Here is a 23552-nt window from a genome sequence, read left to right on the forward strand (position 1 = left end):
AAAGGATATTTTGTTTAAGTTCAGAACTAGGAAGAAGCAGGTTGGCATCGTTTTTCTGTTAATCGACATGAAGAAGAAACACAAATATTGGAAGAGAAAAGAACCTCTTTCCCCTAACAAGAGAGACAGCGTGAGGGCTGTGCATCAGCTAGAAGAATGGAATTACAAGTGGGAGAAAGGTATCTGCAATTTCTTGTCACACTGGGCTGCTGGGTACTCTGAAGAATCAGAGAAGCCGCATTTATGCTCTAGGACATTTCTCACTCTGGGAAAAGATGAATCAATGGGCGCTGTTGACTAAGGTCTGGATTATAGACCCAGTGCTACTCTTTACAGCCAGGGCTTGAAAAAATGGATGGAGTACAGCGTAATGGTTAAGAGTACAGACTTTGGAGTCAGGAAAACCTGGGCTTTAAATGTGACTATGCCACATAGTAGCAGGACTTACAGCAGCTACTTAAACTCTCTGAATCTCAATTTCCTCATCTGTGAAATGGATACACTACTACAGGTATCCTAACACTTACCTTACAGTGCTATTAAAATGATTAATGAGATAATACTTATGATGTGCTCGGTATAATTTCTAATACCCAATGAACCATAAGCAAATGGAGCTATTCATAATAATTTTTAAAACTATATCATATTTTTGAGTATCTGATGAGTATAGACCAGTGTCTGAATTCATGACAGGAATTATAAAAATATTTTGTGCATGCATTCTTTGTTATTTTGTTCTCATTCACAAAATCTTGTCTTATACCAAAACTGTATATATATTTGCTCCTTCGTGGATGTGGGTTGTCCCACATCAAAACAATATGTACTCAGGGATTTGGGCACTATTATTCTCTCAAACTTCTAGCCCTGATATGCTGAGCTGCAATGAACAACACTTCAAGGTTTGTAAGTGGACTACCTTCTAGAAAGTAATTATCAAATGTATTAATTTCTATGTGATGCAAGGGAAGTCTTCTAAATGTTGCCAATGATATTTGCTACTGAACCTGATGCTTCAAGGCAAAACGTTATGTCTAAAGTGGGCCCATGTTCCAAGGGACCAAAGAATAACACAGGATGTTGGTCATCACGAAAGCTTCATCTATTTTTAACTCAGCCTACAGTCATTCTGCAATTCAGTGTGCTCACAGCCAGATGCATGGAAGTCAAAGAAAGAGGCCCACTAGGGACACTCACAAAATGAGTCTCGGATCTACTTTCACTCATAACTTTACTATTTCTAGCACTTTTTACTACTGTTCTTTCAAAACTCAGAGGCACTTTAGATTTTTCCCCCTTTCCATACCATTTTCATCAAATCAATGACTATGTGCTATTAATTCTACATCCACAGTGAACCTCTTATTTCGTTCAGGCTCTCACCAGTCCTCCCCTGGATTATCTAAGAGCTTTCTAGAGCATCTCTCTGCCTTCCGTTTCTCCAGTGTCATCCTAAGTTCTTTCTAAGCATGATTTTTAGTGCTTCATACAATTTTTTCCCCAATGGCTCAGCAAACTTCTTGGCTTGTCATCAGCGCCCAGATGGGTAGTTCCAACCTAATTTGTGAACTGGTCTCTTGCTGATTTCCTACAGCCAAAGTGGACTTAATAATCCCTGTACACACTCAGTTTATCATCTTTGCTTATATTCACTTCTCTGCTTACAAAATGTGATTCTTTTTCTTACCTATTCTCCAGGGTCCATCTCAAATCACACCAGGTGTGATTCCATCTTTTTTTCTGAATTCTCGTAGTATCTTAGCTGCCTGTTTTTATGGTCCTTATTATATTTCCCCTGTATTACAGTTATTCATGTGTTTATTATCTATATCATTAGACAGTAAGCTCTTTAGAAAGAGACTCTTTTTTACTCTAGTTTTTATCCCCACCCAGAAAACTTAGCATGACGCCTGGTTTATAGGGCACACTTACTAAATTTTTGGAACGGAAGAGTAAGGTTCTTGGTCACAGGACTTCACAGTCAGTAAGTTCTCAGTAATTATTTGTTGAGTAAATACAGCGATACATACAGTTTTTACTCCCACACTTCACTAAAATTGCCCGTTCAAAGATTATCAGTGACACTGTATTGGCCATTCCTTTATTTCTGAAATAGTCTCCTCACTGGATTCCATGGCACTGAACTCCCCCAGCTGCCCTCCTACTTTTCTGCCCAGGCCTCCTCGGTCTCCGTTGCTGGATTCTTTTTCCGTCTTATGCTATAGTTTCAGTTCTCCTCTCACTCTGTGTTCTTGGTAGAAAAACTATTATTCTCTGCCAACAACTCCTCACATCTTGTACAGCAAGTACTGACCGTTATCTAAACTCTGAAACGGAATGCCAACTGTCTTTTTCACAACGATGTCCTCCCCAAATTTCAAACTATACATTTTTCTCTTTCTTTTATTCACGTCTATGGCATCACTGATTACGTGTGGTGGTAGAAAGCTGTTTTTTGCTCTTCCGAATGTATTTATCTGGCAATTCGCACCTCATTTTTCTGCTAGAAAACCACCCATCCCCTCGCTCTCAGGCATGTGCTTCTCATCCCCTACGGACCTGTGAGCCAGGTATAATAAATTAGGATGTTCTGTCCCCTTGTCACAGTGATGGCTTCAGATGTGACCACAAGATACAGTTGAGCTCAAGCTAGGGAAAGAGAATATATTTTAGAAATTTTGTTTCATCAGCCAGGAAGCAGACTATCTTTTCTACTGGCCTTGGTCCAGTGACGATATGATCTGAGAACTGCTGGGGACCACAGTCTGAAAACTAAGAATGAAGCCAGCTAGAGGAACCAGGCACTGAGATGTCTCACAAAAATACTTCATACTCAGAATGTCCTCATCTTCTACCCCTGAAAACATTGTGAGCATATTCGCCTGAAAATACTGTCATCTTCCCCCTGAAAATATTTTGCTCCTCCAGTATTTCTCACTTCCAGAAATAGCACAGTCATGGACCCAGTTCTTATTCTTGACATCCGGAACGGCTTACTGACACCTCCTTCCTACCCTCATCTACCACAGTCAGTGAACCACACAGCGTTCTTCTTTTTGTCTCCAGAACATAGCTGAAATCTACCTGCTTCTGTTCACTTCCATTGTTTCCACTCTCTTCCAAACCGCTAACATCTCTCATCAGCATTACAGCAAAAGCTTTCAAATTGTTCTTACCACCCTTGCCTTCATCTAATCCACTCTTGTCTGAACTTGTTACTTCCACATTTTACAACTTTTAATATTATCCCATTGTCTTTAAGAAAAAAATCCAAAATCTTTGCACGGTTTATAAACTGTTTCATGATCTGCCTTCTTCTACAACCTCAACATTCACTCATCTCTCTCTTAACTTCTTGGAATTCATCCCACTCAAGGAAAGGACTTGGAATATGCTGTTTCCTTAGCCTGAAATAGTCCTATTCTTCTTTGACTGGCTAAGTACTATCCCGGATCTAAATAGGACCTAAAAATGACTGCCTAAATATTACTTCTTCATGGAAGAATTCCTTAACTTTCTGGATTGAGCTCCCATTTTAAGCTCTGATGGCATCTGACTTTTTCCTTTGTAGCACTGTATTTAAATACTTATCTCTACACTTACCTGTTTAATGTTTGCCTCCCTACCATAGACTATAGCTGTCTTGAGGTCGGGACCTCATCGTCTTGTTCTTTATTGTATTCCCAGTATATAACACAAAGTCTGTTATAAATTGACACGTGAATATTTTGTGAATAAATGACTTAACAAAGCACAACTTGTCTAAACTTAATTTGTTTTCTTGCCATCCACACATGCCTCCATTTTTGTTTTCCTGATCTCAGTGAAACTCTCTCATTCTCTTTAACCCAGGCAGAAAGGCAGCCTTAATTTCCAATCTCTTCCACCCTCATTTTTCATAACCTGCTTCCCACCCAGTCTTGTCGAATCTATCTCCATAAAGTTGCTCACATATGCCTTTTTTTTTTTTTTTTTTGTGGTACGCGGGCCTCTCACTGTTGTGGCCTCTCCCGTTGCAGAGCACAGGCTCCGGACGCACAGGCTCAGCGGCCATGGCTCATGGGCCCAGCCGCTCCGAGACACATATGCCCTTTTAATGTCCATTCCTACGGGAGTTACCTTCATTCTGATTCTAAATTTTAATATGAAAGATATTCATAGTGCCCCTAGCTCTAATTCTTCACACTGCTTCCTAGGTGATTATTCCTAAAATACACTGACTCTTGTTACTTATATCCTCAAAACCTTTAAAAAGTTTTTAGTACCTGTCGATTTCTTAAAAAGTGTAAGTTCAAATCCCATAGTATAGTACTCAAGTTTCTAACAGTTAGCTCAACCCTACCTCTTCAGATTCTCTTCTTTCTTCATATTCTGTGCTCTGAAACCAATATCCTCTACCATTCTCAAGCTCTCCATGGACCATGTCTCCACCAACCTGAAAGGCCTTTCTTTCCTCACCTCCCATCAAGCCCTCCCTACTTCAATTTTTCCAGACTTGCCACTAAAACACATCCTCCATGAAGTCATCTGTCTCCCTCTTCACTTTCCTTTGCGCCATCTGTCTCCCTCTTCACTTTCCTTTCGTAGGATTTTCATACACTGCATTCTGTATTTAACTCTACTTATTTGGATTAGTAGGAGTCAATATATCAATAGTTTAGTGATTAAGAATGACTGCTCTAGAATCGAATTGGCTGAGTTTGAATCATGGCTCCATCATTTTCCAGCTGTGTGACTTTGAGAAAGTTACTTAAATAATTTGCTACAGTTTTCCCTTTAATTAAATACATAAGAGAACATACTTCATAGAATTGCTATAAATATTAGATAAAATAATAGGTGTAAAGCACTTAGAGGAACTCATGTTCAATATCTGTTATTGTTTACATGTATTTCCCCCACCAACTATAAAACCCTTAAATCCAGAGTCCATATACTTATCTATCTTCAAATTCTCAGCAAAGCACTTCATTTAAAGACCAGTAATTATCGGTCAAATTGATTTATTGGGAAGCTCTAGGGTCCTGTGTATATCCTGAAGCTTTAGATCACCATAGCTATCTCAACAAGATGGGTCTTGTTAAAGGAACACATACTTAGGAAAGCAAGGAAAGAGGAGGGAAAATCATCAGAATTTCAAAACAGGAGAAATTATGTGAAAAATTAGCAATAATATTGTAATTGCAACTGTAAATAGTAGAATACAGAAAGGAATCTTGTACAAATAAGCTGAAAGCTTGCAGTAAATGATGAGCAGTAAATAACGTGTTGTTTTCAAAGGGCAGCTTGTGATAGAATTACTTTCTGTAGTCAGGGGCTTAACAAGTTGTGGCCATGCACTACTGAGAAAAAAGCAAAAAGGCTCTCATTCAGTCTTCCTCTGTCATTTAATTATATTAGGTGAGTCAATTGAATTCTCTGGGCTTCATCTTTAAAAGGAGGGATTTGAACTGGATGGGATTTGTGATGTTCTCCCTGCTCTGACATTCTCTGATCTGTAAACCAAGCAACCCTATGTTTTCTCCACTCAATTTCAGCAGACACTTCTCCAGTACTGACCATATGTATCAAATATTTCTCCAGTATCTACCATGACATATATCATAGCTCTCTGACACGGTCTATCATTTATAATGATACTCTCCATTCCTTTTATAAGAATGAGGAGACTCATACTAATATCACCTGATCATGGAATTAAAAGAAACAACCCATGTGATAGTGCTTAGCCTTGACTGTGGGACATGGCAGGTGCCAATAAATGTTTATTTTCTCCCTCTCTTTGGAAAATTATTTCTTAAATATCAAGATCCATTATTTGTGAAGCCTTTTCAACCTCTCTGTGTACTCCTAGTCAGAACCTAACAAAATATATTATATTCATGTCTATTATAACATTTTTTATGGTAATTATTCACTATATAGCTGTCATTCTAAAAGTTCTTGAACTCCTTCTTGTCAGGTGTTATGTATTTTAATCTTTAAAACTTTAGCACTAACAGGACCTCACACATACAAAAAGTTCAATGAATATATGTTGATGAATGGATAAATGAATGAATTAATTTCAGGTTAGTAAAAGAAGTGGGAAAAAGCTTCTCCTCTCCCAAAACACTCTTTTTTTTTTTTTTGGCAGTATGCGGGTCTCTCACTGTTGTGGCCTCTCCCGTTGCGGAGCACAGGCTCCGGACCCGCAGGCTCAGCGGCCATGGCTCACGGGCCCAGCCGCTCCACAGCATGTGGGATCTTCCCGGACCAGGGCACGAACCCGTGTCCCCTGCAACGGCAGGCGGACTCTCAACCACTGCGCCACCAGGGAAGCCCCCAAAACACTTTTGATACTTGCCAAATAATACTTGAAATCCCTTTAACAAAAAGTGACACAGAGTCTTTGATTGCACCATTTAAAAAACAGAGGTTGAAAGACTTGTGTCATGGGAGCTGGCTCCTGAGGTATCCATTCTGGAAAATGCTGTACTGTAACACTTAGCTGCTTCTAGTGTCTCTACCAGCTGACTAAGCCAACACAGCCTTCCCAGTTCACAAAGAACTCAAATTGTCTAAAAGGCAGTCCTCATCTATAGTTCACGTCTTAGGTAAACAAAGCTTGACAATTTTCTTGACCAGCTGACTACTTGTTTTTGATGAGAAAAAAGTATCTAGATGAGAGCTGTCTAATAGAAATTTAACCTAAGCCACAGATGTGAGCCACATGTATAACTTTGCATTTTCTGGTAGTCACATTAAAAAGAAAAAGGTGAAAATTTTAACAATATATTTTATTTAACTCAATATATTCACACTATTATCATTTTCCCATGAAATCAACATTAAAAAACTTGAGGTAATATATGTCGTTTTCTCCTACTCAGTCCTTGAAATCCAGTGTGCATTTTATACTTATATCTTAACTCAGACTAGCCACATTTAAAGTGCTCGGGAGCCACATGTGGCTAGTGGCTACTCTATTTGTGCAAATCTAGAGAATACCTAATCCTAGTTATGGTCACAAGTCAAAGAAAAACAAGTGCCCCCCTCAACCACCAAATATCACCCAAGAGATACAATGATTTCCTGAATTAGTTAGTTTCAGTTATGTGTGAGCTCTAGAGGCAACTTGTTCTCTATACGCCTAAGTTTCCTGATAACCCATTGCATGATGTCTGCCAAACTTGCATCTTTTAATGCAGTAGATACTTTCAACTCGATATTTTATAAACTCCCCAAGTATCCCTCTAAGAGACTATTCTGAAGGTCTGAGAGCCAAAGATGTTTGACGATACCCCTTGGCTAGAGCTGAAAAGACATTAGCAAAAATTACAAGTTAAAGTTACACCTCTTTCGCCAAATGAACAGTTCCTTTGAGAAAATCCTTTCCTTCAACTACAAGTAATTGGGGTACAAAGGTGGTGAAAATTGCTAACCTTTCATAATGGTATTTTAATTTCATAACGTCACACTACAAAACTCAGCTCATCCCATCACTAGTAAGTACACTCTGCTATATTCATGGCCAAAGATACATTTATGGAAAAGAGCACCTTTTTTTTAGTGTGGCCCTTTAAAGAAATTTATCATTATAAAATATTTTGACAATCTTTACAACAGTGTTGGATAAGGGCATTTTACATACATATATATATATATATAATATATATGTAAACATACGCATATTTGTTTCTAGCCACTTTAGGCAAACTGTACTAAATCTGACTTAATTTTGATTTCTAGATGTTTGAATTAAAAAGAATAGCCTCAGAGAGAAAATATTCAGAACTACAGGACTTTGACATTCCCTGTCCAAGCTCTACAAATGCATAAAGCTTGATAAATGAGCTTTGGAATTTGTTTTTAAAGTCTTCTTGAAGGCAATCTGCTTACTTACCTAAATTGATCACTAGCTTTTGTGGGTTTGGAAACATTAGTAACTTTTAAAAATTAGCTTGGGGACTTCCCTGGTGGCGCAGTGGTTAAGGATCTGCTGGCCAATGCAGGGGACACAGATTCAATCCCTGGTCCAGGAATATCTCACATGCCGTGGAGCAACTAAGCCCGTGAGCCACAACTACTGAGCCTGCCCTCTAGAGCCTGCCTGCCACAACTACTGAGCCCGTGCACTGCAACTACTGAAGCCCACGTGCCTAGAGCCAGTGCTCCTCAACAAGAGAAGCCACCGCAATGAGAAGCCCACGCACCGCAACAAAGAGTAGCCCCTGCTCGCCACAACTAGAGAAAGCCCACATGCAGCAACGAAGACCCAACGTGGGGGAAAAAAAAAATTAGCTTATCTCAGTCAGTTTGGAAAAGCACCATGGGGAACACGTCACAATTTCTTTGGAAAGCTGTTTCCTTGAAACTCCCAACTGGGAGGAAACCCCTGAAATCTGTTAAAATAATTACTACATCTCCATGATAGTTAGCAGTGCCAATAATTTGAGATCATTCCTGTTCAGTTTGGGGCATAGCCACATAATTTCATTATCCTTTTGGTTGAACACTTATTTTAAGGATATTTAATGTTTTGCATCTGTGCAAATAGTGTTAGACCAAGAATTAGATGACTTGGACTCTTGTCCTGGTTCTGTAGTTAGCCACCAGTGCTAATTCTCTGGGTTTCAGTTTAGTTATCTGTAAAATGATGAATTTGGAATAAATTATTTTTATGTCTCTATCCTGTTCATATTGTGTGACTTAATTATAATTCTCAATCAAGAGGGAGAGAAGACATTTTAATCATGTTCTCAGAGTCAAACCAGACATGTTTCTTCTCTACCTTTAGCTATTGACAGATATCAAATTAGACAGAAAACACAAAAGCCATCAGAGAATCCTCTCTCTATTCGCCATTAGGTGTGACAAGCTCTGCATCTTAACTCATATTATCTTGCTTTATTACATGAAACAAAGGTAAAACTTATCAACACAAAACCTCCAGTTTAGCTCTAAATTCAATCACCCTTCACTTACTCAAAGACTTACTTTCTCCCCCTTTATAACTCTCCCATTCTACTCCATTATTCACATCAGCATGCCAAAGTGTTCCAAAATCTCCCTTAAAAGTGAAAGCCTTCCTTGACTCCAAATCTTTTTCTACTGATGGTTCTTTCTCTCTACTCCATCTTCCCTTTACTGCCAAGCTTCTACACTTACTATTTCTGCATTTTTACTTCCCGTTCTCTCTCAGACTTCAGACTGCCTTCTACACCCTGTTTTATTTCATCTTCTCTTGCTAAAGTAAGTAATGACTTCCACATTTCACTCCACATCTTACAAGGAACCTCTCTCCTTTGGGCTTCTGGGATGCCACACTCTCCTGGTCTTTAGTGTATTTTTCTGGTCACAACTTTTCAGTCTCTTTTTTTCTACTTCTGAGTATTATAGTAAATTCTGAATGTCCAGCTTCTGAATATAACAGTAACTGAAGGCATTGTTTTGGGTGGTTTCTACAAGTCATGTGGCTTTAAATACCTTTAAATGTATTTAATGTATTTACAGTCTACTCCCATTTTTAGATTTCCAGCCCTGAAATCTAGACCCATCTAATAGCCCACAGCATCTCTCCATTTGGATGTCTCACAGGCACCTCCAACTTAATAGATCAGAAATAAATCCTTGATCTCTTCCCACCATACACAATTATCCCCTACACACACACACACACACACACACACACACACACACAGTTTTTCCTTCTCTAATCCCCTAATCTCAAGAGTAAATAGGACCCTATCAGTTGCTCAGTCCTGAAATCTGAGGCTCATTCTTAATACTTTACAATGGCATCTAATGAAACACAAAGTTTTCTCAACTGTGTATCTCAAATATCTGTTCTTCTTCTATTTTTATTTTATTCTTTAACTCTCATCCATGTAACTATTGCTTCATACACCCTAGCAGCCTCCTAACTAGACTTGTGATTTAATTTGTGACAAGTTAAGAACTTGTCTGACTCCAAAAAAAATTTTTTTAAATGCAGCCCCAAATGAGCTTCTTTAAATGCAGGTATAATCCTGTTACTTTCCTGCTTAAAATCTTTTGGTGGCTCCTGATATAATTAGGAGAAAATAAAAACATTGTACCGTATGTATAAAGCCTGAAGTGATTTTCATCCCCACGTGTGTCTCTTCACCTCACCCAGTGCCTTATATCTCCTCCTACTCACTAGTCATGCTCCAGTTACCCTGGCCTTCTTTCAGTTTCTCAAACACATGGATCTTTTTCTATCTCAGAGTCTTTACACACGGTATTCCCTCTGGTTGGAACAATGCTTTTTCCCTCTTTATCTGGGTAATGCCTCATCATCCTTCAGAAAATATTGCTTCCTTAGAGATGCATTTTCATATTCTCCCATTATTGACAACTGTTATAGTCTTCATAAGCCTGTACTTCTCCTATTAACAGGTACAACCTTTAATTGTTAATTTGTGCATTATTTATTCATCGTCTATATTCCTTTTTATTTTATTTATTTATTTATTTGCTTGTTTTGTGGTACGCGGGCCTCTCACTGCTGTGGCCTCTCCCATTGCGGAGCCCAGGCTCCGGACGCGCAGGCTCAGCGGCCATGGCTCACGGGCCCAGCCACTCCGCGGCACATGTGATCTTCCTGGACCAGGGCATGAACCCGTGTCCCCTGCATCGGCAGGCGGACTCTCAACCACTGCACCACCAGGGAATTCCTTTAAAATTAAGCTTCAGAAGACCAGGGATCATGATAATTTTATTCACTGTTAAATCCTCAGAACCTAACTCGGAGCATAGAATGTCATAGCTGTGGAATCAATATTTGTTAACGAAATCTTATAAGAAAGTGAATTGAGGAGAATAGCATATGGTTGATGAGAATGGGAACAGGAACTTGACTCTCTTCATTTTCCATAGCTCTTCCTCCATACCATGCTGTCACTCCTCTTCTTGACTCATCCCAACCCAGTGTAGACCATGTAGCTCAGGCTGATCAAGTGTCTTTGTCACTGACTTCAACGTTGATTTGGCCCCATTTTCATAAGCCTAATCCCTGGGGGGTTCCCAGGCCCTGACCATGCTATCTAACAACTCAGTTTCCTGAGCTTTTTCTGCCTTTATTACATTTATAGATATCCTCAATGGCCTCTGCTTTCCCCTCTCCCAATTATTCTGCATTTTTAGCAAAGCGTTCATTTTTAAAATAAGTCACTTTTCTACTTTCCTATTTATAGTCCTTTCTTTTCTTAGTCTATGGAAGATCCTGCTAATACGCAGTGTTCTTTTTTTCCCTTAAGATAGATCTAATTTCTTGTTTTCCATCCCAAAACAGAACACTGAAATAAAGTAAGGCATTTATATACATTGATCCATATACTATGTTTCTTCCACTCTGGGAAATTTTGAAACTTAAAAAAATTTAAAAGTTCAACTGGGAAAGGGTAAATGTACACTTTTTATCAATAGAGCCATTACCTCTCACAAATATAATCACCTTCACAGGAAAATAAAATACCCAGAGGATAAAGTGTACAAGAGCTATGCTGATGTGATAAGCAAGCAGTCCTCTATTAGCACCAGGCCATCTTGGTAGCCTAGCAGACAGCATGGGGTAAGAGGCAACCAGAGCAAATAAAGAAATTAAACCAAGCACTCAAGGGAGAAATGGAAAGAAAAACCCCACAGTAGTAAATGGGGATGCACAGCAAGTAGTGAAAGAAACCTTTGCAGAGGCTGTAAAGTAACTGAATGAAACTATCAACACGCAAGAATGAATTTCAGAAGAAAGCATCAAACATAGATAGTATGAGGCTGATCGGCAGGCCAAGCTCTTCTAAATGAACCCAAGTCCAAAAATCTCAGAAACTTCTTATTGGGACCCAAATCCTCAGTGTGGAATTCTTTCTTTCTTCAGAAAGAATCAGCCTTGATGCTCAGAATGCCATTCATTCCTTCACACCCCCACTCAGGGTTCAGGTAATGCAATCTTTCTTGTATTCAATGAATTATGCATTGTATTTTGTTACAACTACTCTTTGTGATAGTTTTTCTTTTTAAAAAATAATCTGTTCAATATTTTGAGTATGCTAAGTGAATAAGGCTTTTTGATGTTCGAGCTCTTTCTGCTCCAGAAGTAGCAAGGAAAATTTTAACTAAACTTGTAAATTTTCAGCAAGAGGAACTTTGAAGTTGCAGTATATTTAAGTGGCAATTGTCCAAGTAAATCTTAGGTATAGTCATTATTCATGTTAGTTATTAAAACAAAACAAAATAAAACTATTTCATAGAAAGCAGGAAAAAATCAGAAGAGTTTATCCCCTGAGTCCAAAGTTTTGTTATTTTAGCCAAATATAACATATAAATGAATTTTAAAATTCAAACTTACTTAAAATTTTAAAAAATGATTAGTTCTGGAGGGAAGTAAAGGAAGATGCAATCAATATTCAACATCCAGATATAGATAATGCTGTCCATGACATTCTACTTATTAAAGTAGCATAAACTTCTTATATACATTTTACAGGAGCTCCATATATGTCATAATAACAACTTAATAAGTAGTTTTATGTAAATTAAGGTAGTTTTACATTAATGTGGGCTATCCCAATTTGCAATGATTTCACTTGTATTTTTACGTTTAAGATTCCTTCGTGTCATATAAATAATATTAACTTAAATACTATAATATATTTGGGCAACATTCAAATATCAAGCTCACAACTTGATACATGTGGAAGACCTAATAAAGTTAAAAATGTAGAAGATGGCTTTGGTGAAGAGGAAAGGTAAAAAGATACTTCCTTGGGTACATGCCAGCTTTGAGTCTATGATTTGTGGCCTGTCCTCTCAGAGTTGAAAATATCCAGGGGCTACAGGGGACTGGAGGGTAGAAGTTATACTCTTCCTAAGAACTGTCAACACCACGAATGAACGTCCATCCAACATGCCTGGCAGTTTCTGAAAGTTCCTGCCAGTTATGGAGATAAGAGGCAGCTGAGAGAGGGTCACGACGTTGTGAACCTGCCCCCAAATCAGGGCACTAGCAGCCTAAATGCAGCTTATACTGCGTATCAGTGATAATTATCGACTTCCTCCTAGGAATTACTTGTCTCTCGATCTCCACTGTCCACGTATGAGCACCTGCATGGGCACATGCACACACACATACATATACATTCTTTCTTCAGGTGATTTAGGTTTCTACCCTACACCTGTTGCTTTTCGATCTTAAATCACTGAATCCTAAATCCTTTAGGTTCTCATCCCTTAAGTGAAGAAACTCACTTGCTAAGTGGTATAACAAAAGTAGGTGGAATTCTTAGGCAATGTAGTATATTATAAACATAAGCTGCCATTGCTGTTATTATTTATGCCATTATTATTATCATTATTATTTTAACTCTTCAGAGTAATCCATGTAAGAGATTAATTGGCAGAAAACAAGTAGAGAAAGAACTAAAAATTCCAACAACCCAGCAAAATTAATGAGAAAATCAAGAACACATCTGTATTTGATAGAACAAACAAAAATTATACCTCTTTATGTCAATACTGACCTAGAAAATATTCCTGGGACCCTGGGACAAGCACATTAAATCACCACTACTATTAATGCCAAAAATCAGTTATGACTAGTACATATTTTCTAAGAGAGGATATATGACCTAAATGTTACTAAGTCTTGAGTCCAAGGTCAATTTCATCAACGGTCTTACAATAAGCTCCCCTCAGAAATGTATAGAAATAAAAGTCTATAATGCACAATAGAAACCACACAGAGAAAATGGATTTTCCCAGAGATATGGCAAAAGCGTGCAGTCATTGTTGTGGGCCAGTCACAGTTACTGAATACCTAAAATTTATCAAGCCCTTTATGGAAGTCCTACTTTTAATTTTTAGAAAACTCCATGAGACAAGTAGTAGGATTGCTATTTTACCAATGAGTTAGCTGACTGCTCAGTGAGATAATTCAAATCATTCAAACTTAAACAACTAGAAAATACTAGAGCTAGAACGTGAACCCAAGTCTTAATACCTCCAAAACCTGTTTTCATCTCTGTGTGTCATGCCAATACTTCCAGTTACACAAATGAACTCTTACTTTTCTATGACAGGCAGCCGTAAGAATAACTGAACAAAAGGAACTTATGATCTTACAAATCCACCGTCAATAATAGGAAAGCCATTTGAAGCTGGAGTTAGGTTTGTGATGAAAGATTTTCACTTCCCTCAAGTCTCAAGATTTCCTTCAAGTCTTTCTCTTGATCCTGCATACACATCTTGGGACCAAGGGCTGGTGTTTTGCCTTGAAATTGAGCAGCAATGCCTGGCCCCACTGCCTTGGCCTCATGACCACCAAGTTCTACCGAGTAGAACTCACCAAGCTTAGTTGGGAATCAAGAGCAGACTAGTCTTACCATTCTTTCAGGACTCTTTTGAAGCTGGACCCATCCTATTCAGATGAGGTAGATCTTCACTTACCAGTTTTTCTGTGAACATGCCTTTGCTCTAACAAGTTCAGTCTCCTCAATCCTCCATAAACTCTCCAATTTATTATCCCTTCCATGATTTTACACATACTAGTAACTGCTTAGCACATCTTCTTTCCTCTGCCCACTGGAAATCTGACCGATCTCCAAGGCCTGGGTACAGTTCTCCCACCATGAAGAAGAATACCCTTGATCCTTCATTGATACCTCTCATTCTGAACATATTTAAACAAATATGTTATTTTGTGTCTTCCTGATTTGGCCTCATAATATTTAATGATTATTTGAGATGCATAATTTAGCTTTATTTTTCAAGGCTAAAGCTTAAGCTTTATGGATAGGAACAATTTAATCTATTATCTCACACTCTTTTGAGAACATCGGGGTTGTGTTGTTCATCAGTTGACTATATCAGTCTCTTCCGGAAAATAGATACAAACAGTGATCGGGACCTGGCTTTTATGCCATCCTGCCTGACTCGTAGATTCAGGGATGGGAGCAAATAATGAGGTCAGGCCTCAGTGAATGACTTTCTCATGAAAATATCCCATGTTCCACACAATGCAGTCAAAGAAGTACAGATTTTGAAGTAAGACTGCTCTGGCTTTAAATACTAACTCAGCTGATTAAATAATGGTGGACCCTAGGTAAGTTCTTTTTCCTACATAAATTTTGTAAAACACTACATTGTTCACAAAGATGTTAAAATTAGAAATAAAATGTATAAGAAAGCATATGGACCATAGTTAACCATGAATAAATCATGTCTAGTATTATTTCTATAGGATAAATAGCTCAAGGCACCCTGTCCGCCAAGGTGATATACTTAACCACTAATATTTTATTTTTGCCTTAATTTTTTCCAATATTTAATAACAGATCATGAACTAATGGAACTTTCAATTGCTTCTTGAGTTGCAATATTGGCACTAAAAATCATGATCACTCATTAACATTGTAAGAGTCATTGTTGAAATCTAGATATTTCATTGATGAATTTGTTAATAGTACAACATGAAATCAACATTGCTTCAAAAGCTATTTGGGTTGTTAGGGCAAAACCATATGAATTTCCAAGATATTGAGTATCTTTGTCAGAAGTATTAATTTGTACTTTTATTTTGACTTTATGACAGTAACATATGGTTTTATATGTGTTTCGAGGACTTTGTTTTATGGTATAAAAAGTAGTTACCATACCTCCCCTGTTTGACTTGCCTAACTTAGATAATTGTCTAACTTATCTGATTTTCAAATATTTTTATCACAGGGTTTCTACCCTCTCCACCTCCAACAGAAAAACAAAGAGAGAGGTGTCTTACAGCAGCAGCTGTGTCCCCATTCGGTTTTAAGCTGAATATTTACATGACTTCTCTAATGTAGATATTTCGGTACATTTTTTTAGTCGTTAATGTATATACCTGGATTAAATCAAAAGCTAACTAGATACTATACATGAAAAGAAAAAACAAAAACAAAAATGATGAGTCAAACTAGAGTTGATTAAGGGTGTTGGAGAAATGTTGAGAACCAGTGCACCACTAGTGGGTTAATGGTCCCAGGCAGTCATGGAGCCAAACAGGGCTAATGCTCACTGAGCACTTACTTTGCGCCAGGCTCGTTACTGACAGCTTTATAAGCATTGTCTTAGCTTCACAGTAACTTCACAGCAACCTGTAAAATAGGTACTCCTTGACTCAGTGAAGACACATAGTTATCCAGAGCTACAGTAATATTGAGTGAGATGTATGAATCCCATCTGTCATTCAATATGAGTAAAGTATATATAGATTAGATCTGCATTCATGACAAGGATTGCATGGCTTTATACATCACAGAGGAAAGTAGTCACATAGTGTCTTTTCTTTCTCTCTTTTTCTCCTAGAATGATGCTCAGTGAGAGTCTTTATATACTATCATCTAATTAATCTGCCATTGTCCATGTATTTCAACATGGACACCTATTTGCAGAGCAACCACCTTGTAATTTGACTAAATTATTAGGACAATAAAGTTAAATATTTTGAACAACTCTGGGCTTAGTTATTTAGGTATAGAAATGCCATTTGAACGAATAGAATTATGTATCTATATATATATAATGCAGTAGTAGGATGAAGTTCTGTTCAGTTCATAAGTGAATGAGCCAACATCATTTGAAGAGAAAACAGAAAATTGTTGGGGTTTTTCCCCTTTGGTGAGTGTGTAAACACACACACACCAAAATCTATTCTAATTTTTACTGAATTTTCAAGATAGCTTTGGATGAAGTTTGGATGGCTGGGTTATGCCTCCCATCTACTAATAAAATTAAGTATCTGAGGGCTAAGTGAATATACAGGAAAGTTAAATTGCTTAGCCATATTCAAAGCACATATTGGATGATCTGGCTAATAATTAAGTCAATATGGAGAGCCAGCTTGAACATTTTAAGCAAAAACATCCAAATGAAAAGATGTGACTTTGTCTAGATCATGTTGTATGGAGCAAACTGTCAACAAATAGGTGAGTGATGCTATTATTATCACTTATCCCCTCACGTTTCTATGGCAAATTCTTCAAGACCAGTTATACCCTTGAATGAGGGCCAAAATTCTGAAGCAGAATTTTTCATGGCCTCTGCATAGAAATTTCAACACATGTCACTTACATGTGGGTGAAATACAGACTAAAACAAAAAAAATATCAACGGATAATGGCAAAACTCACCATTTTTCTTCCATCTTACCATTATCAATCAACACCAGAAATTGGCATTTTATTTTTTTTGACACAGAGTATGATTCCTTGAATAATAACTACATTTTCCAACTGTTTAGCTTGTCTAACTCATCTAATTGCCAGTTATCTAATTGTCCTGACTTGAGTAGATAACAAGTAGCACTTGAGTATAAGGGTGTGCCTCAGATAAGGAAGATATTCTTTACCTGGCTCTAGAGAGTCCATGAAGGGGCTTTATTATATCCAGAAACTTGATGTTAAAGTTAGTCTATATGTTCAAACAATACTATTTATGCATAAAGAAATATCTTGAGATTACACACTAAATGTATAATGGTGGCTAATCTTGATGAGGTGGTAGGGAAGAGAACTTCAGTTTTGATCTTTTTTTAACCCTTTGAAACAATATTTGTGAATTACTTATATAATTCAAATTAATTAAAAAATTGGATATAAATGTTCATTTGTAATTTTTTCTGAGGATGGGGGCAGTGTTTTCATCTCATGACAAATTATACGCATCCTTTATATTATATATTTTAACTTTGGAGAAAAATGATGTATTATCTGGCCAGAGACACACTAGCTTCAAATTTTGTACAATTGAAGTAACTGTTTGAGGGGTTTCTTTCACTTTGTTTTTCCTTAAATTAACTGAACAGACTTAAATATTAGAAATAACATTTTTGAGCAACTATCATTTATACATAGCATCTCATTTGTGGTGCTATGGTATGGGTCAGATTGTACAGTAGGTGAATTTCAACACAATCTTACCACTGGCTGAGTTGTTGCCATGGTGAATCAGGAGTCTACATACTAAGTATGTGACTTGATTATGCTATAAATTTCACTCACCTAAAGTAGAGGATTTTTTAAGCAGATGAAGTTATGATGTACAAATCAAGTATGCTTCAGAAAAATAAGCAATAAAAAGCGCTCAAACTTTATATGATTTTGATCAGAAAAACTTTGAATATTTTAAAAAACTATTTTACATGTGGGGTAAGGAGCCTAAGAAAAGTTATTTTAATATATTTAATTTATAGAATGAATATCAGATATAGATGGATGGAATTCAGCATGGTATGTATCAAATAAAACTCAGTATCAGATGCTTCTCTGGACATCACCATTCGAATCTTTAGATTTTTCAAGTACCAACTTAGAGCAACAAAATAAAATTCTCCTGGATCTGTGTACCACTAAATATAATCCACTTCCATTATACATGATTCACTGGAGACTGAGAAAAATGACTATCCCACAGCAGCTTGGAAACATAGCCCTGTCTATTTAACTCCCTGTCAATATACCTTACACATCAATTATATTTCACCATGCCTATGTCTTTTCCAAAGCAGTTTACTCAATGGTTTATTTATTGTTATCTAGTAATAATGTATTCTTTCATGCTCTCAAGGAGGTGTCTATATAAACTGTAACAAAGAATCAGGAGGTGGCCAAAATCCTATAAGGCATTTATAGCTTTCTTTCACTATAAAATTATAGTTAAGTAATTGTTCCTTCTAATTGCCCACATCTTTTAGACTGGTCCCAGGACGTACCCTTTGCCTGATTGTGAAATAGTGACTGGAGATAGTCTGTATAAGCATCCACCTTGTGGATTTTAAGCCCTTTTTCTTTTTTTAAGCCACTTAAAAAGTGTTGGCAAGAATGTGGATGAACTGGAACGTTAGCACACTGTTGGTGAGAATGATAAATGGTGTAGCCACTATGACAACGGTACGGAGGTTCCTCAAAAAACTTAAAATGGAACTACCATTTGATCCAACAATCCTTTTTCTGGGTATTTAGCCAAAAGAATGAAATCAGGATCTCAAAGATATATTAGCATTTCATGTTCATTGCAGCACTATTCACAATAGCCAAGATGTGGAAACAACCTAAATGTCCATCAACAGATGAATATGTAAAGAAAATATGGTATATACATTCAATGGAATACGATTCAGCCTTAATTCTGAAGGAAAGTCAGAAGGAAATTATGTCATGTGTGAAAACATGGATGAACCTGAGCACACTATACTAAATGAAATAAGCCAATCACATACAAACAAATACTGCATGATTCATCTTATATAAGGAATGTAAAATAGTGAAGTTTACATAATCAAAGAGTGGAATGGTGACTTCCAGGGGGTCGTGGGGAGAAGGAAATGGGAGTTATAGATCAAGGGGCATAAAATTTCATTTAATCAGATGAATAAGCTCTAGAGATCTGATGCACAGCATTGTACCTATAGTCCACAATAACATATTGTACATTTAAAAGTTTGCTAAGATCTCTTGTTAAGTATTATCACAATAAAATACAATAAAAAATTTTTTCGTCCAATAATTTTTCCAATAATCCAAAAATATCCAATAATAATTTAAGTCCAAATAATCAAATAGTTGCCTGAATTCTTAGTGCATTTGACCTAGAAAAAAGCTTATGATGTTGAGGTCCATTATAATAAGTAATCCCTTCGTAGTGCAGTTTTTATTTCCATTGGCTTCTAAAATTTAATTCGAAATCTGGCAATAATGATATTTGTGTTGAAAAAACTTCATGGCACCAATCAAAACACACTCTGATTATACACTATGACCTGAAAGGTTAATTAATATAAAATCCCATCCAGTGTTTATAAATAACACAGATTTTTAATTCACCGAATACCAAAGAGATTAGTAGTTTTCAATCTAGTTTTCTGCTGCATATTCCTGCAGTCTCTTTGGGAACTAAAAATTGGTATTATTATTATTATTATTATATTAAAACTGTGAGGAAATAAATCTATTGCCTTAGACTGAAAAAAAAAGCAGCCTCCCATGGTCTGGTCCCTTCCACTCTTTCCATTCTTATCTCTCTCTCACGCACGTAAGCCCCAGAAAAATAGAAGAGCCTGTTCTACCTGAAACACAACCCATCCCGTCCCAGTTTTTTGTCTTCATCCTTGCTGCCTAAAAGTTCCTCTTTCTCATGCCCTTTACTGTTAGTCTATGCACCCAGTACTAGCTGTTTGCATTTATTCAGTGCTTACTACATACCATGCATTTTACCAAGAGCATTATTTCATTTGCGACTTCTAGCAACCCTATTTTACAGAGTATGAGGAAACTTTGGCTAGTCATCCAAATAGTAAATGGCTAACGGCTGAGCTGCGATTTGTACCCAGGCAAACTCCAGATTTCATACTGTGATACATTACTTAACACTGTGATACATTAATTCCAAGTTTCAATAAACTTTAAAGATCAAGAGAAAAATAATAGTTCTCCCATGGGTATTTCCTCTCTCCCCTTTATCTACTCCTGTAACTCCCTGAAGTCAAACTAATTTCTCACTACTGATAAAAGTTTGTGACATACCCATCTTGTTTCCTCTGCTAGGCATTCTGATTCACCTTAATAGGCTTTGTGTTAAATAGTAAAACACCTTGCATATGGTAAGCCCTCTATAAATACTGGTTATATGAATTCATCATCGCCAGAATTAAGAGAGAATTCAGTATGTATCACAAATGACCTCTGAAAAATTATTTTAAAAATCAATTTAGCATGCCTATAATGTGATAAACAAAGATCAAATTTGGATATTTATATCTTCACAAATTTGATTTTTTATGTTGAGTTAATAAAAGTGACCAAATCTATGGGCACTCAAGTTTTAAATCCATTCATTCAATCATATGGATTTTTTTTTTAACTGAATCAGACAACAGAATTTGAAACTATTATTTGAGAATCCTAGGTGAATTTTGGTTACTCTAAGGAAACAAAGTGTTAAAACTGGAAATAATTCTTTATGATAATGACTGTATTATTATTTTATTTGCTTTTCACTGAGCTGCTTCAGAATTTTCATTTTCTGTACATACACATATGTCGACTCACCTAGATAATGGTAAATAGTTGGGAAAGAAAGGAAAAAATCATTTAATTATTTTTCTTACTTGACACTAAGCAAATGTAACCACTTTTTTTTTATTCTTGAAACTGGATACTTTAATGCTATTTAGATACAACCTACATTTATCTACTCAGTTTCTTGAATTTCAGAGGGGAATTGATTTGAAGAGTATTTGAGGCTTCTTCCTCATAAGCCACCAGAAGATCACATTTTCTTCCCGTGATTTAAATGTTGACATTACAGTTACTTTTGACAATTGTCTGATAGAAGTTTTAAAGTCTAACAATTTCTATTTAAATAATAATAAAATAATACTACAAATCTCAAAATAATCACTACTACATATAAGATGTAAAATTACTAGGTTGAAGATTTGCCTTTTAGTCTTTCATACTTAAATTTAAAATATACATTGATAAAATTACATAATAAAGAGAAAGGTAATTAGTTGAGGTTGGTGGTAACTTATTGAATTCAGAACAAGGATTCCTAGAAAAATTCCATGTTAGAGATGAACACCATTTTTCTTTCTTCTTATAACTTCTGCAAATTAAAAACACTTCACTCTGAAAAGTTAAAATATAAAAACTAATTTTCTAAAGCACAAGTATGCCAGTTTTAAGAATGCTACAACTTCTCTCAAAAGTAAATTGCTTCAGAATTATTCTTTAACTCATAAATAATTTTTTCCTCGGTGACCTAGAGCATGACTAAGCCATGACTGTTAATTATACTCACTGATTATCTGTGACAGAATAACATCCTATTAAACTATCTGAGAAAATAGAATCAAGCCAGAGACCCAGAAGGATGTGGATATAGCAGCTATATAACTTAAAGGAGAAGAAAAGCTGATTTTCACAATTAGGCTCACACTAGGAATAGTGCTGTTATTTTATTGATCCTTGGTGGAAGGAATGGGTCTCCAAAGCTTTCCTGGAGATTCACCCAAAGTAAATAAACAAGAAGCTCACTGGGTCTGCCCTCTGACCTAGAGAAAATTATGACATTTTCTCTGAGCATTAGGTACTCTTTAAGCTGAGTTATTCTGCAATTAGAATGTTACATATCATAATCTGTTGTTTACCTTATTGCTTATAACTTACAAAAGAGTTCTATAGACGCTAACAAGGGAAAATTAAGAGCAGTGTTTTCTGGGATAAAATGCTCCTTTCACACTCACACCCCATTTCTCCTTTTGTGATATCGGTGTTGCCTTTAGTGTACTTTGGGCACTGTTATCCAGAAATAAACGCACGATTCTACCCTTGCTTGTTCCTGGTATAAGAAAATGATATGACACTTTCATTTTGATTTTCCTTGTAAAAGAAATTAAGTGAGTCTGCCCTTGACACGTGTGATGCCCTAATCAGCACCACTCCGCAGGCTTTTGCAGATTCAGCCAGTGGAAACTGCCCTCCCCCCAACTTTAAACAAAGCCATTTAATTTGGTATCAAGTCAAGGTAAGAAAAAAGGAAACACAATAATAAATAAAGGACAACATAAAGTATAGCCTGCCAACATGAACCTACATGCAAGCCAGAGGAGATTTATAATTTTCTTCCCCAGGGAGGGAGTGACTAACGCACACACACTGACCATCACCGTAAAGAGGTAAAGAGAGAGTGAAATGGCTCAACGTACACACACCCCGCTCCATACCGGGGACGAGTCTCCAAGCTGCGGCTTGTGCTCTCGGAGGGCCAGGCTGAAGCTGACCGCTCCTACGGCCACGCTGGACACCCCCAGCCCTATCTCCAGCACAGAGAGAACCAAGAGGCTCCCAATAATCTGGCCGCTGGTGCACATCCTTCCTCGGTCATCATTCCTTCCAGATCAGAGAGAGAAGCCAACCATCCACCTTCTTTCTTCCACTATCCTCCTTACCCCTTCTGCCCCCTACCAGACCCCAAAACTTTTCTTTCTTCACCGGCGAAGCATTATCCACAAGGACTGGATTTCCAGAACTGGAGACCCTCTTCCCTGACCGGGTCAGAGGCAGAGTCGCTCCATCCCCTGGCACGTTCGGACAGGGATCGTAGAAGGATTTTCCCGGTTCGGTTCGGTGGTCGGAGTCCAGGAGAGGAGAGCACACCGGTAGAAAGGGCTTTCAACAAGGAGCTGGAACCCTGGAGGAGCCACGGAGCTCCGGAGCCCCGAGCCTGGAATCCGGCTCGGGAGGCGCTGTCCAGAGTTCTGCCGCGTCCCAACTCTCCGCAGGGAAATCCCGCTCCCTCCTCAGCCTCCCAAACCCTTTCAGGCTCCCCTTTCTTTCCTTGCCAAGTAGATGAGCTTTGCTTCCCCAGATCCAAGGCGGAACTGCTCAGAGCTTCTCTCTCCCTCTCGTCTCCTTTCCTTTGTTTTCGTGGTAACACAAAGTGCTTCTACGAGTCCCTTGGTCCCCAGGCTGAGCGGGCAGATGATATTCAGCACCACACTCCGCACAGTTTCTGTG

General features: G+C 37.5%; 1 protein-coding gene across 1 annotated transcript in view; it reads right to left on the reverse strand.

The window, feature by feature from the left end:
• TMEM196 (transmembrane protein 196) overlaps window positions 1–22906 on the reverse strand; it is a 51601-nt gene extending 28695 nt beyond the window's left edge. The window contains exon 1 of the mRNA XM_024738491.1: window positions 22760–22906. Within this exon, the coding sequence (XP_024594259.1) occupies window positions 22760–22906 (147 nt within the window). The remainder of the gene's footprint in view (window positions 1–22759) is intronic.
• Between the last annotated feature and the right edge of the window lie 646 nt (window positions 22907–23552).

The sequence above is a fragment of the Neophocaena asiaeorientalis genome, unplaced genomic scaffold, assembly GCF_003031525.2.
Source record: "Neophocaena asiaeorientalis asiaeorientalis breed wild unplaced genomic scaffold, Neophocaena_asiaeorientalis_V1.1 scaffold89, whole genome shotgun sequence".
NCBI classification, from domain to species: Eukaryota; Metazoa; Chordata; class Mammalia; order Artiodactyla; family Phocoenidae; genus Neophocaena; species Neophocaena asiaeorientalis.